General features: G+C 38.0%; 1 protein-coding gene across 4 annotated transcripts; it reads right to left on the minus strand.

The window, feature by feature from the left end:
- Nucleotides 1-3,241: 3,241 nt before the first annotated feature.
- LOC308686482 (uncharacterized protein) lies at nt 3,242-12,813 on the minus strand. Of its 4 annotated transcripts, XM_081394903.1 has the most exons (9): nt 11,158-11,842; nt 10,151-10,630; nt 9,073-9,238; nt 7,831-8,313; nt 6,908-6,952; nt 4,981-5,022; nt 4,008-4,075; nt 3,686-3,729; nt 3,242-3,430 (listed from the first exon to the last, which is right to left on the minus strand). In XM_081394903.1, exons 2-9 carry the CDS (start codon nt 10,361-10,363, stop codon nt 3,367-3,369), a joined length of 1,125 nt encoding a protein of 374 aa, XP_081251029.1. In that variant the 5' UTR covers nt 10,364-10,630; nt 11,158-11,842; the 3' UTR covers nt 3,242-3,366. The 4 variants fall into 4 exon arrangements, with proteins under 4 accessions (XP_081251029.1, XP_081251028.1, XP_081251031.1 ...); XM_081394902.1 differs by having other exon boundaries at nt 10,151-12,813; XM_081394905.1 differs by lacking the exon at nt 4,008-4,075 and having other exon boundaries at nt 3,348-3,430.
- Between the last annotated feature and the right edge of the window lie 1,643 nt (nt 12,814-14,456).

The following is a 14,456-nucleotide window of genomic DNA, read 5'->3' on the forward strand; positions in this document are numbered from 1 at the left end:
GCACACTGACTCTTCATATGGGCAAACACCCGTCACACAGTTTTACAATTAACAATCAGAGCTTTAGCATAAAAGAGCAACAGGTCAGCTCTTCAATGGGGCAATGGATGCCAACATTTTTTACTGTAAATGTACACAGGCAATTCTTCTGTTGTTTTGTATGTAGACAACTCTATGTACAACTTTTTAATTGGTTGGGATGTACACTGTGTACATTGTTTTTGTGGGAACAATAAAATGTATTTGTTACCGTGTATTTGTGTGTTCTGAGTATAAAAACAATATTCTCAGATATTTTACAACATTTATGTATGTACTGTCTGTAGTAAGTGTAACACTGAACAAGAAAATACCTAAGTCATTATGATGGATGGAGAAGAAGTGTTTTCCATTCATCATAGTGTTTTACACTGAACACATCAGTGTTCAACTGGTTCTTATAAATGTCTATTCATATGATGGTTTGTGTGTGTCATTTGAAAACAAAATACCATTTTGAGAAGAAATAACATTGTTTTGAATGTAAAGTTTCATTTTGCAGGAGAATTGAGGGGTTTTGCCCATTGTGTGTGTGTTTTTTGATTTGTGTGTAGAGTTCTGAGAATATGAGGCATGCTTTCAGAAAATGTGTGTAAACAATCAAGAAAAACTGTATCAGAAACTTCAGGGAGGAAAAAAGGTACAGTAGGGGTCAGACTGCTCTCTACTGTAACTTTTGAGTGCTGTACTCTGTGCTGTGACTACACATACTGTACATGTATGGTGGCTGTTGCACTATACTACTTTAATGAAAAGAAATGCATCAAATTGCCTCACATACAGATATATGCTTCCATTTTATAAAAAGGATGCATTATCAGTGCTTCTAATTTTGTAGGACACGATGGATTGGAAGAAGTCTGCCTGCACATTTCATTTCATGCGTCCCAGGGGATTTTACCCCCAATGACTGGTTAGGACCAAAGATGGGATGCTGGAGCAGAATCATCTTTATTGGTGTTATTTGGTGTATTGTTTTGTATTAAGGAATGAAAAAAAAAAAATTTTTGTTGTGTTTGAATTTTTGAATTTTTGAATTTTTGTTGTGTTCATCATGTGAAAACGTTTTTGAAGGAGAGAACCACAACCAACATCGCTTGCGTATTACCGCATTAGTTTTTGTAGTATTGGTTTGCATGTAGCCTATCTCACCAGTGTGTATTGTAGAGTGTGTTTGTTTTTGAGATTCTACATGGCTCCTAAAAAAACTACAGTTTGTGTATATAGTGATAGTAATGATCAAAATAAAAAAAAATCGCTAGGATCTCAGGTCATTAAGTATATTTAACTGATATTGTAGTTGTAGGACAACCATCAGGGCCATCTCCAATGTACGCTATTTATAAACTACAATTCCCACAAGAGACGCGCCATAGAACTTCTTACAAAGTGTACAAATCAGCCACCATACTTGTAGTTCTTCTGGTTTCCCGACCAGGGTTATAAAAATGTGTCTTTACTATTATATATATCAAGAAACATACATTATACAGCCAAAACATACATTATGCTGCATTTAGATGATCAGGGTGAAACAAAATCGCCAGGATTTAACATCTGTGGTTTTAGCTGGTAGGCTATAGGCTGTAGCCTACAGTAGAAATGAATTCGAGTTTGTCGGCGGGAGTTTAGTCCTTCAAAGAGCGACCTTTAATTTTTTATTATTATTATTTAATTATGGCCTCCACGTGTTTGTTTTGCCCCCTGCCCTGATGAATGTAATAAACTGCTGTGTATAAATATGTCAGCATTAGGAGACAAAATGTGCGATATACTGTCCAGATCAAGACCTTCACAATAAATCAATATTTGTCTTTTAACTAGTGACAAAAACTGTTCTATTCTAGAAGCTAAAATCATGGTGATCCATGTATCTTTATAATTAAATCAGTGTGTGTGTGTGTGTGTGAGAGAGAGAGAGAGAGAGAGAGAGAGAGAGAGAGAGAGAGAGAGAGAGAGAGAGAGAGAGAGATCACGTGTGTGAGAGAGATCAAAGTGTGACAGATGGAACTGGTACTTCAGCCAACAAGCGGCTCCGCACAGTTCTATGCTTTATCTTTTGAAATATATAAAACCATTTATTTTATTTGGATTAAATATGCATGTTTTTTTCATCAGATTTACCAATTGTTATAATTTGTTTGTGCTGGTCAATTATGAACAATAGATAAAACTGAACTGCAAGCAAAAACTTGGGGCCGAGGGGTCACTGTTTCAAATATTTGAGGGGCTCCTCCCCAAACAAATGTAACCTCACTCCAATTTTTTTATAAAACTTGAAGGCCCTGATTAAATTATATATAGGCTACATTTTCATTTAAAAAGAATCCACTTGTAAAGTTAAACAAATTCCACATATAAATATACTCAATGAAGGTTGTTTCTTTTGTCTCAACCACATCATCATATTGTTTTGAATTTGATGTATGGAAAAGTAAAAACAAAAATTATCATCTTTTGCAAGTGTTATCATAGTGTATTTGTGGTCTTTCACAAAAATATAAGTGAAAATACACCAAATGCTTATGTATTGCTTTATTACTCACAAGAGGCTTAAAGGGTGATCAAACAAATTTATTGACAAGGTGCATGACAAGTAGAAACTATATAGTCTTTGGCAATTGGAACACATCGAAACATCGTTCTTTTAAAGGTGTACTGTAGAGAAATGCATGATATGAAGAGGGATATCCCCTACATGGAGCCGACACTGGTGGTGGTGAAGGGGTGAGTAGCAATGCTGAGATCTGGATGAATGTGGAGCTCTTCTCCTGATGAGCACAGCGGAGGGACCTATGACACGATTGGCTCAAGAGGGTTGAGAAGAAAATACATTTGGTTTAAGACGTAAAACGCCCAGTCAGCTGATGAGTTTGGAGTAGAAGAGAGTGAGAGAGAATGTAAAAGATATAAAGTAATGAGTGAGTATAAAGAAGGTCAGTCTTATTTGTTGAACTTCATATTTAAGCTTCATGTCAAACAAGCCATAAGGCTGTATTTCTTAACAGTGCACAGTGAGGTTAAGTGAACTTTGAAAAGCACAGACAACAGAACATGAAATCAAGTTACGCGTCAACTGTAATAAAATAAAAGTGCAATGTATAATCATGAAATATGAAAACATGCTTTTGAATAACATCTGAAGAAGAAAATTCAGTTGGATTAAGTACATTTCTAGTACAGCCCTCTCGAGATTAAACTCCAGGTCACATTCTTGGAGATTTTCACCTTTTCATTACTACAGAAAGATGAGATACGACTTCAAATGCAAAACAGAAACAATTGAATAAATACGCTGAAACCAAAATGGAGTTCAAAACATACATTTTATTTATTTTCATTATTTCGGAGAGAATCCTTTGGCTGCCAGGACTGGGCCCACTGCTCACCACTAAAAACAGAAGGGAATTTTTAGGGAATAACAGTTTAATTTTCCATCTATGAAGGACCACCACCTTCATGCATGCATTAATGGTGGTGGTCCTTCATAGATGGAAAATGAAACTGTTATAGTTCTGTAATGATGTGTGCTTTACACTTGTTATAATGCTTGTTTAATCTGAAACAGAACGGATTAATAGAAAAAGTATTGTAGCCAACCCCCCTATCTCTAATTCATAAAGCAGAAGAACAGAGAAATACTTACCATACTGGACAGGGCTCCCAGTCAACCAACATTTCTGCTTTGCCCTATCAAGAAAAATAAATAAATAATTCCATTCTTAGCATAAGGCTATTATGTCTGGTTATAGGCACTGAGTTTCATTGATACAATGGGTCATTATTTTCAGTAGACACTCCTTTCTAAACTGTAATTCAAAAAAGACCAAACACATAAAAAGCATCTACCTAACAATTATGGTATGTATACTGTAATATGTATTTGCCAACTCACAAGGAAGTTTCTAAATCCTATATTGCACTCTGCATACTGCCTACACTCTGCAGTTCCTTTATGACTGTCTAACCTTTCTCACTCTTTCTCTTACTACACTCCTGATGGGGAAAGCCTCTAGGCGAGTGTGGTAGGAGCAATCTGTGAACAAAAACACGTTTCAAATACTTATTAGTTAGTTTAGGAACAAAATAAACACAACTATGAAGACTTACAACTATGAATCACTTTGTGATTTTCTAGGCTGATATGGCTAGGAACTATACTCTCATTCCTGCGTAATAATCAAGAAACTTTGCTGCCGTACCATGAGTCCAGCAGACGTAATGATATGACGCAGCGCCTGAAAATAGTCCCCAGCTCGGTAGACTAGGGTCGACCATTTTCAGGCGCTGCTACATATTACTGTATTTTGACTGTACAACTATGGGGGAGTTGTAAAATGAGCCTATTTCCAAAAAAAGTGGAGTATCCCTTTAAGTAGGGAGCAGACTTGCAAGGATGACAACAAGTGATGTTTATCACTAATCAAAACATGTACCATGGAACCAAATCACTAATTTCCAATGTGGTATGCTTGCTTGAATAACCATACTACTGCTAAGCCACAGCTCACAACTGAGAATACTCCACTGCTGCTGCTTCTACTACTACAATGCATTTTGGTCAAATTAGACTAATTAAGCCTGTTGGATTTTATAGGTTGTCAATTGTACTAATCTCACTATTACTATTATGTACTACTATTATTATTATTATTATTATTATTACTATTCTATATCTATTATGAATAATCATGGTTATGTGTGCTACGCTGGACTAGCTGGACTGGTCAAGACATTTACATATTGTTGCCCTGTTGCGGGTCGCTAAGTCGCTTTGGATAAAAGCTTTTGCTAAATGATTAAATAAATAAATAAAATTTTGACTAATTGTCTGTTTTAAGTAGTTAAAAAAAAGCAATGGAACTATAGCAAATAAACCGGGGTAAAAGTTGCAATGTATAGCAAAGTATCAATCATTGCATTTACATGCAATGCACTTACTCTTTTGTGACCTTTTCCTTTCCGGCATATGCCTTGGTCCCCCTGTGAGAAAAAACAAAAAACAAAAAAACACATTTACATTAATTAGACAAAATGCACTTTGTAATGTCTTTTCAACATAAATATGTGTCCCTGACTCCCTGGTGTGTCTAGAGAGTAGAGACCCCTGAAATATGGAAAAAGACCATCCTCTATTTCAGTTAATGTGTCTGCAAACACGCTGTTTATATTTGGCTCCACATTTTACATGACATGCAGGCTGAGGCTCATTAGAATAGTAATCATAGTAGGCTTATAGAATACTCCATCTAAAACGACTCGTTTCAGACAGGGTCTGCATAAAGGACCAGTTCAAGATAAATAAGGATTTTTTTTTAAGGATAATGCAAAGCTACTCTAGTGGACTATCAGAACAAAAATATAGAACTGGAAATTAGCATAATAGGTCCCCTTTAAATTCTATTTGCGTAATTCATTTATTTACTTAAAGGGTTAGTTCACCCAAATATGAAAATTCTGTCAGTAATTACTCACCCTCATGTTGTTCTTCCAACCCCGTAAGACCTTCGTTCATCTTCGGATCACAAATTAAGATATTTTTGATTAAATCTGAGAGCTGGATCACATTTCCATAGGCTACTAAGGGATTGAAACTTGCTGGCCCAGAAAATGTATTAAAGAGATTGTTAATATAGTCCAAGTGACTCCAGTTGCTCAATCTTAAAGGAGTCATAACCTGTAATTTTCACTTTTCCACGAGAATCAATGTATGTTATGATTGCCTAACGATTATACACTGGCCGGGAAGCCGATATTTAAAAGTGAAGCGTTTGTTTACCCCAGGATTCATCAACCAGCAAGCGTGCACGCGCACTCAAATACGAGATTTTAATTTCAGCCCCGACTTGACGTCATGACGGGGCAGGATATACCATATATGGACACCGCAGACCTATGCCGCGGGAAGCCTGCCCTGCCCCTTACCCCCTCATATTCAATTCAGTCGCGAAAGATGCAGAAACGTAGTGCACACGTGAGTTGCTCTGTTGTTGACTGCCAGAATCAACATGTAAATGTGTTTTCTCTACCAAGAACGGACCTAGCTATCAGGGACCAGTGGATTAAATTCATTTTTAATGACGCGGTTCCTACAACCCTTCCCACTGGCTTAACGTTTGGTGTCTGTGCTAACTAAACATTTTACGCCGGAATCCTTCACAAATTTGGGGCAATATCAGGCGAAGTTGGCATCGAAGCTCGGGAAAAAGGGGCCATTTTCAACAATCAGAGACTTGCCTGCAATTGAAACGGTAAAGGCCCGTTCACACCAAGCACGATAACTATAAAGATAACGATAAAGATAACTATATATGTGTCCACACCAGCGACCGATAACGGACTTTTTATTCTAAGCACGCGCGCGCCCGGATGATCCAGATCCATTTTAAATGCGCGAGACCTTTAAATTAGAATGGATTCTGATTGGCTGTCAGTGTTTTATCGTTCGACAGCTGGAAAAAAATCGTTCTGAAAGTGATCCCTATGATATCGTTCCTCATATCTTTATCGTTATAGTTGTGGTGTGAACTCTGTTATTCTTTAATATGGAGAACGATTTTTAGAATTATATCTTTATCGTTATCTTTATAGTTATCATCCTTGGTGTGAACGGGCCTTAAGACTGTGTTTTTATTGCTCTACTGTGTGTAACAAACAGCAGCTAACTGCTAATGTGGCTATTGTATGCTAGCGGGAGTATTAGCTTCGAGGTAAACATGAATGTTGGAACAACATGAGGGAGAGTAATTACTGACAGAATTTTCATTTTTGGGTGAACTAACCCTTTAAGAGAATCTGCTTGACTAATGAGCTATGGTAACAGTTATCAGAACCACCAATAATTACCCAACAAACATTATTTACATACCTGACTTTTTCTTTTTGCGACTTGCAACTGTGCCCCTGGCTGACCCTGTGAAGACAGCAATGGGTTTGGAGAAAGAAAATTACTCATATACCAAATAAATCTTTAACTTATTATTTAAAATACTGAAAGACCACAACGTCGCACAAGTGTGGCAGTACATGTATTAATAGGTGTAAAGTACATGTAGTCTTATTGCGATTGAATTAAGGTTGCTCCATTTACTCCACGTGTTTCACTTTCTCGCTTATGTCCATCCTGTTTGTGATAATCCTAATTTGTTTCAACAAGAGCTGATCCTTCGCTGACTTGATCAAGGAACGCAAGGGGTGGGAAAATGGTGGTGTGGTTGTGAGCATGAAATGTGCTCATCAAATTTCATAGCAATCTGATAAATTGAGATATGTTGCCTTCAAGTTTAGTGTGCATGGGACACTGACATTCCCAATTATTTTGAATATTCAAATTATCCTAATATCTTTAATCTTTAATTTTGGCCAAGTAATTTCAGCATTCGATTAGTAGCATTTTTTTTTACTTTTAGATTTATAATAGACTCACAAAATTCCTTCCAAAAGCCCTAGTACAGAATCGGATAGACCATCTAATTATGTAATATCAGATCAACTTTTCTAGCAGATTATCCATGGAAAATGAGAACCTTGTGAGTTTTAATTTATCAACCAGCAAAAAAGTTATAGCATGGTGTGTTTGAGTTCATTTCCCCTACTTGACATCATGCATCCTGCATTGTGACTATTTCACATGCACACATTGCAATGTCGATGCTGAAAAGAGCCCTAACCTGCATCAAGCTCTATGGGGGAAATAAACTGGAAGTCAAGTAAATTCAAGGTAACCCATTGGTCAAACACTTTAGGCCTTTACAAATATAAACTGTAACTCTTTAAATTTGTTCTAATTACCTTGCCCCTCCATTGGGCTCGTCTGCTCCACCTGCCCCTCCACAGGGCTCGTCTGCTCCACCTGCCCCTCCACAGGGCTCGTCTGCTCCACCTGCCCCTCCACAGGGCTCGTCTGCTCCACCTGCCCCTCCACAGGGCTCGTCTGCTCCACCTGCCCCTCCACGGGGCTCGTCTGCTCCACCTGCCCCTCCACGGGGCTCGCCTGCTCCACCTGCCCCTCCACGGGGCTCGCCTGCTCCACCTGCCCCTCCACGGGGCTCGCCTGCTCCACCTGCCCCTCCACGGGGCTCGCCTGCTCCACCTGCCCCTCCACGGGGCTCGCCTGCTCCACCTGCCCCTCCACGGGGCTCGCCTGATCCACCTGCCCCTCCACGGGGCTCGCCTGCTCACCTTCTTCCGGTTGCTTGTTCTCCAATGGGTCACAGGGTGTGAGATGCAGCGTAATCAGCTGATCATCATTGCCACTGGAATCCTGGGTCCAACCTGTGCAAGTTAAACAAGTGTTGTGTTTTGCTTATTTAAAACATAGAGGTTAACCATAAGCTTGATCTGTACCTGTTTTAAGTTTTAATCTGTTTGAATCATATAGGCCTAGTCCAAATTTTGCCCAACCAGATTTGAAGGCACTTTTGATTGCAGGAGAACTATTGAGTGTCAACTGGATGTATTAGATATCTGCAATATATTTGATTGATTTCCAATGACTATAACCAATACAATATATCTTTAAGTCGGGAAAATAAAACCCAAACTGCTCATAATATCTATTCAAAAAATGACAAGTATAATGTTTGTTTACAGTCTGGGTTATGCCTCAAAGTTAGTAGCAGTGTAAGTTTTTGGTGTATCCAGCCAACATTTGATTGTTTTCTTTTTCTTTGTGTTATTTCTGGTAATGCTCTACATTTTAGCGCCGTCCTTGATATTGTTTTATTGAATATATATATATATATATATATATATATATATATATATATATATATATATATATATATATATATATATATATATATATATATATATATATATATATATATATATATATATATTATCATTTAATTCATTGACCCAGTAACCAAAACGTGTCTTTGCGAATTTCATGTGTTCAATTAGTATGTCCAGATTTTTGTGATTTACAAAAAATTAAGCTCAATGTTAAATCTCCTTTAAGATAATAAAATCTTTTGCGCTCTCAACACAAATTGTGAACTGTGACTTTAAGATACAGTGCATGCATCTCACCTTCACAAAGGTATTCATAAAATGAACCTATCTTCTGAAGGTAGTCCTGGGCATAGGCGGAGAGGGTGCAGCGAGGGGTTAATATTTCACACTTCATTTCTTTTTTTTTGGTCTCCTTTCCAAGAAGCAGAACTGGCTTGTATCCAATGGCATGGAGTTTCTCAAGCTGCAATGACAACATTGTGTATTTTTGCTGTTTAATGAAATAGAAAAACAACATAAAAAATAACTAGGAATATTAATTATTAAGAAAATATAACATTATTAATGACAGCATCCAGGTTACTGCCATTCAGGATTTTTAACCTAATAGTGAGTTTTGCTTTTGTAAAACCAAGTATGTGCAAACAGGAAGGCTCATACAGTAGAAGCAAAAAAAACAAATATATATAGAAAATAAGGTTAAAATATAACTTTTTGTAATATTAGGAGCTTGGGTTTTGCACCTACGTTGATAAGATTATGTAGCCATTGTGCAACTGGACAATGACAATCTAAAGATTTATTTTAAAAAGGCAGAACCTTAGTGATAACATGACCAAATGGGTGAATGCTGCACATATTTACAGTAGACACGTGCACATTGTTGTTTTGAGTAGTACAGTATGAATGCAGTTCATTTGTTATTTCTCATCCACTCGATAAGAAAGTTTGATTATTATATTGCAATTCTGTCACAATACATGCCTGTATTTGTTATGAACTCAAGAATTCCTGAGTATCAATTATATTTGCTGTGTGTTCAAATTTTGCTCTGGTAGATCATTAAGGTCTGTGATGTGTTATGGTGAAGATGTGTTTACTTTAGGGTATTAGCCTACCACTAAAATAAAAACTAAAAATCACAATTACATCTACCTTCAAATTTGATAGTTAAATTGTACTTTTAAATTAGTTCTGATGACACAGGGAGGACAAAGTATCATTAGAAAAAAATAATTTAACTTTATCTATATTGGCAAAAAATACTGTCTTTCTGACCTTGCGCTGGCATGCTCACTTAATAACAAATGGTACCACTGAATGTACTTCCTAGATGATCTGGAAAGTTTAATGTCATGTATGAAATTGTACGTACCAGGATATTGGCTTCATCCTTGATGGATGCAATGTTGTGGTTTTTCTTACGACCAACCACCCATTCATCTCGCTTCTCATCAAACCTCTGAAGCTTCTTCTTGAGGCGCTGCTTCTGAGGTTGCTCCTTTTTACAGTGTGAACAGACCTTTTGTGCACAAAATAAAATGCCCTGACAAAAAGGGCAGTTCTTTTTTGTAGACCCCCCCGGCATTATAACAGTCAGATACAGACAGACAGACAGACAGACAGACAGACAAAGATGGATAAGAGACAAGTAGACAAAGACAGACAGAGAGAAAAGAACGAGCAATAGATAAAGACTGTGAGATAGATGGAGAGAGAAATATAGATATTGAGAACAGAGAGAATGTGAGATATAGAAAATAAAGAAGAGATTGAGGTTGGCTCTTAAAAGTGCCTTTGGGTTTTGAAATCAGGTGTGGCTATAGGTTCGGACAGGTGATGTGTTTGACAGGATCTGCATGGAGAACAACAGAAAATGTTGATTATGTAGTGTTTATGTACCCTATTAATGACCCTAATAGTGAGTGATTCCCATTTTCTTATAAATACTTAAAATAAATAAATACAGATTCACGTTGCTCCTATTTCCTGTGCGCGTAATTTTTTTTTAAAGGCGCGCGCGCGTAACATGTGCCTGGGGTTCGACATCCCAGATTAAAAGGCAGCGTTATGTGCAGTATAAGTTTAGACCAAGTGATAATATTGTTATTACTGACACATTACAGTGACACTGTGGGTGAACCACGATGATCGAGAGAAAATTACATATTTTAGATAACTAACGTTAGAGTTAGCATGTTGAAGTTGGCTATCCATTTAGCAAGCCTAATTTCACAGGATTTTTTTCTGATAATGAGCAAACCTTGGACGGGCTTTAATTCGTTGCCCTAACGTGTAAATCATGTGAATCTAATATGGCAAATGCATCAATTATTTATAGCAAAACGTGATCGTTACGTACGAATGAGCCTAGCAACTTACCTGGAAAGTGGTTTGAGCGCAATGAGAAATCACTGAAGAAATCACCCAATTACAGGGCGGGCTGGCTCCGTCTCCATAGCAACGGAAGCTGATGATCATGGGTAATACTGGAAACAAATAAAACTGATGGCCATAACACATAGTATTGTTGAATTATCAAGCACACTTTCGCGTGTGTGTTGAAAAAAGATGAGGATATCATTAAAAGAGAATCGGTGGCGGGTCCTCAGTTTTATCTGTCGTCATCCATAGTAACGGTCGATAAGGCTCGTGGGAAATGTAGTTACTGTTAGATTTGACACGCCAAACCGATGGAAAACCGGTATTTTTCAGCAAAGAAACAGGAATATTTAGAAGCAATAGCCGTAACTCAACTTTGCACTCGCATTCAGGAATAATATACATATTTTTTTAATGTAAGGAAGCACTGACGATGGTTTACAATGTTGAGTAGCCTACCGATTATAATTTAAAAAGCAATAAAACAAGGATTAAAATCTCCTGATTAAATGATGGGCAAAGTAGCCCCTAAAGTTTTCTAAATGAATCACAAAAAAAAATAAAAATAACAATACTGTGTTTTGAAAGAAAAACGTGGTGCAGGCACGAAAAAGACGTCCCATTGAAATACATTAGATTGAAAGTCGTGCTGAGTGACACGAAAAAAGGAAGGAAATTCGTGCCCATGGACACGAATCAATTTGTGTTGAGTAGCCTATACCGAATATAAAGTAATAAAAACGAGGATTGAAATCACCTGATTAAATGTTGAGTAATGTAGCCCTTAAAGTCTGCAAAATTAATAACAATTGAGAAAAAACAATAGCCTACCGTGCTCTCGAAAAAAAACGTGGTGCAGGCACGAAAAATACGTCCCATTGAAATACATTAGATTGAAAGTCGTGCTGAGTGACACGAAAAAAAGAAGGAAATTCGTGCCTATGAACACGAATCAATAGATTCATGTTGAGTAGCCTATACCGAATATAAAGCAATAAAAACGAGGATTAAAATCACCTGATTAAATGTTGTGTAATGTAGCCCTTAAAGTCTGCAAAATTAATAACAATTGAGAAAAAACAATACGGTGCTCTCGAAAAAAAAACGTGGTGCAGGCACGAAAAATACGTCCCATTGAAATACATTGGATTGAAAGTCGTGCTGAATGACACGAAAAAAAGAAGAAAATTTGAGCCCATGGACACTAATAAATAGATTCATGTTGAGTAGCCTATACCGAATATAAAGCAATAAAAACAAGGATTAAAATCTCCTGATTAAATGTTGTGTAATGTAGCCCTTAAAGTTGGCAAAATGAATACCAATTGAGAAAAAACAACTCTCGAAAGAAAAACGTGGTGCAAGCACGAAAAATACGCCCCATTGAAATACATTAGATTGAAAGTCGTGCTGAGTGACACGAAAAAAATGAAATGCCTTTGGACACGAATAAATTCGTGTTGAGTAGCCTACCGAATAGGCTACAATACAACGAGGATTAAAATCTCCTGATTAAATGTTGAGCAATGTAGCCCTTAAATTTTGCAAAAGGAATAGCCAAACATTTGAGAAAAAAAATAGTGTGTTCTCGAAAGAAAGACGTGCAAGCACGAAAAATACGTCCCATTGAAATACATTGAATGTCGTGCTGAGTGACACGAAAAAAATAAGGATATTTGTGCCCTTGGACACGAATAAATAGATTAATGTTGAGTAGCCTACCGAATATAAAGCAATAAAAACGAGGATTAAAATCTATTGATTAAATATTGAGTAATGTAGCTCTTAAAGTTTGCAAAATGAATAACAATTGAGAAAAAAAACAATACTGTGCTCTCGAAAGAAAAACGTGGTGCAGGCACGAAAAATACGTCCCATTGAAATACATTAGATTGAAAGTCGTGCTGAGTGACACGAAAAAATGGGGAAAATCGTGTCCACGAACACGAATCAATAGATTAAATTTCGTGACTATGTCACGAACTGCCGTGAGACTGGGTTGCACACACACACATACACACCTTTCCCACCTTCCCCTGCTGTTAGCGAGGAACATGCCAAAGCAGAGCGGCGGAGTAAGACACACAGCTCAGACTGGAGTGTGACACTCGGAATAAATTAGCACACTGGCTGGTGGAGCGAGAAGGGAAGGTGGGCACGATAAAGGAGCCAATCAGGCGCTGAAGCCCCCCTTTACAGGACATGGGGCGACTGGTGCTCGGCTGTTGCCGGAGTGAGGAGAAATTTTGGCTAGCAACATTTCAGCCAATCGAATTCTACAAACACCGGCAAAGGGGAAAACAACTTTACGCTGTGTGTGTCAAGAAAATGAAAAATGTGCTCTAAAAAAAGCTTTCTGTTGCCAGGTTTTAGGCTGCTTCTTAGGGCGTGTTTGCGCGCCGCAGACTAGGACGAGACAGACGCTGTCTGAATCTGCTCTTTTGTCTGGTTCTCACTGCAAAATACCTGTAGGTTATTTTTTAAAAACGCGGATTTAAGCGTGACAGATTATCTATAGGTCGCACCCCTTCTCACTAGCTGCCTTAACTATTCCTCAATGTTTCCAGTTGACATTTGTTGCTGCAAAGGCATGTTTTCTTCTATTGTCCTGTCCTAAGTAAATGTGCATGGCTGCGAGAGAGAGAGAGAGAGAGTGAGCGGGTGAGAGACACAGAGAAAGAGTTGCGTTTGACTGACAGTCGTAACCTTTTCAGTATGCGGAGTTGAGGTGGGGTGGGGAGGTGGCGCGTTTCAGAGCAGACAGGCTCTTGTCATCTTCCGATAGAAGTGTGGGAGGTCGTCCTGTATCCTGTCCGTGTCGCGGCTAAGCTGTGTGTGTTCGCACCCCCCCCCCCCCCCAATCAAACCCCCATTCTTTTTTTTTCTCGCTTAAGTGATGTTGTATCCCGCTTTTTTTCCCTTACATCTCTGAGCAATTAGCACATTATGCTGAAGGATTGCAACCAGCACTTTAAAAAGGCGTAATTATCTTTATTGAGCATGCTCCCTTTTTTTGGCACTGAGGACGACAGCTCTTCCCTGTTGTTACCACGGCCACCGTTGCCGCTGTTGCCATGGTGTGGGGTTGCTCTGTTAGGCTGCATTTGATTGGTTGAGAGTGCGGGTCCCATTAGGCAAATGATAGCGTCCTGTCGGCCGGAGTGAGATAGGCTTACTGTACACTGAAAACAATGAACTTGGCTTTCATTTTACATCATCATATCTGGCTCATTTGACTTATTTTAACTATGTTTTTCATTTTAAGAATTAAAAGTGTTTTTGAACAATATTATGTTAAT

This window comes from Scardinius erythrophthalmus (assembly GCF_964197995.2).
Source record: "Scardinius erythrophthalmus genome assembly, contig: HAP1_SCAFFOLD_312, whole genome shotgun sequence".
NCBI classification, from domain to species: Eukaryota; Metazoa; Chordata; class Actinopteri; order Cypriniformes; family Leuciscidae; genus Scardinius; species Scardinius erythrophthalmus.

What these genes read in the sequence shown, in the direction of transcription:
- LOC308686482 (XM_081394902.1), bottom strand. Translation starts at nt 10,363, where the DNA reads ATGCCGGGGGGGTCTACAAAAAAGAACTGCCCTTTTTGTCAGGGCATT. An exon ending in AGGATGAAGCCAATATCCTG is followed by an intron (nt 9,239 to 10,150) that starts GTACGTACAATT and finishes TTGTCATTGCAG; the next exon opens with CTTGAGAAACTCCATGCCAT. An exon ending in TGGGAGCCCTGTCCAGTATG is followed by an intron (nt 3,431 to 3,685) that starts GTAAGTATTTCT and finishes TTCTGTTTTTAG; the next exon opens with TGGTGAGCAGTGGGCCCAGT.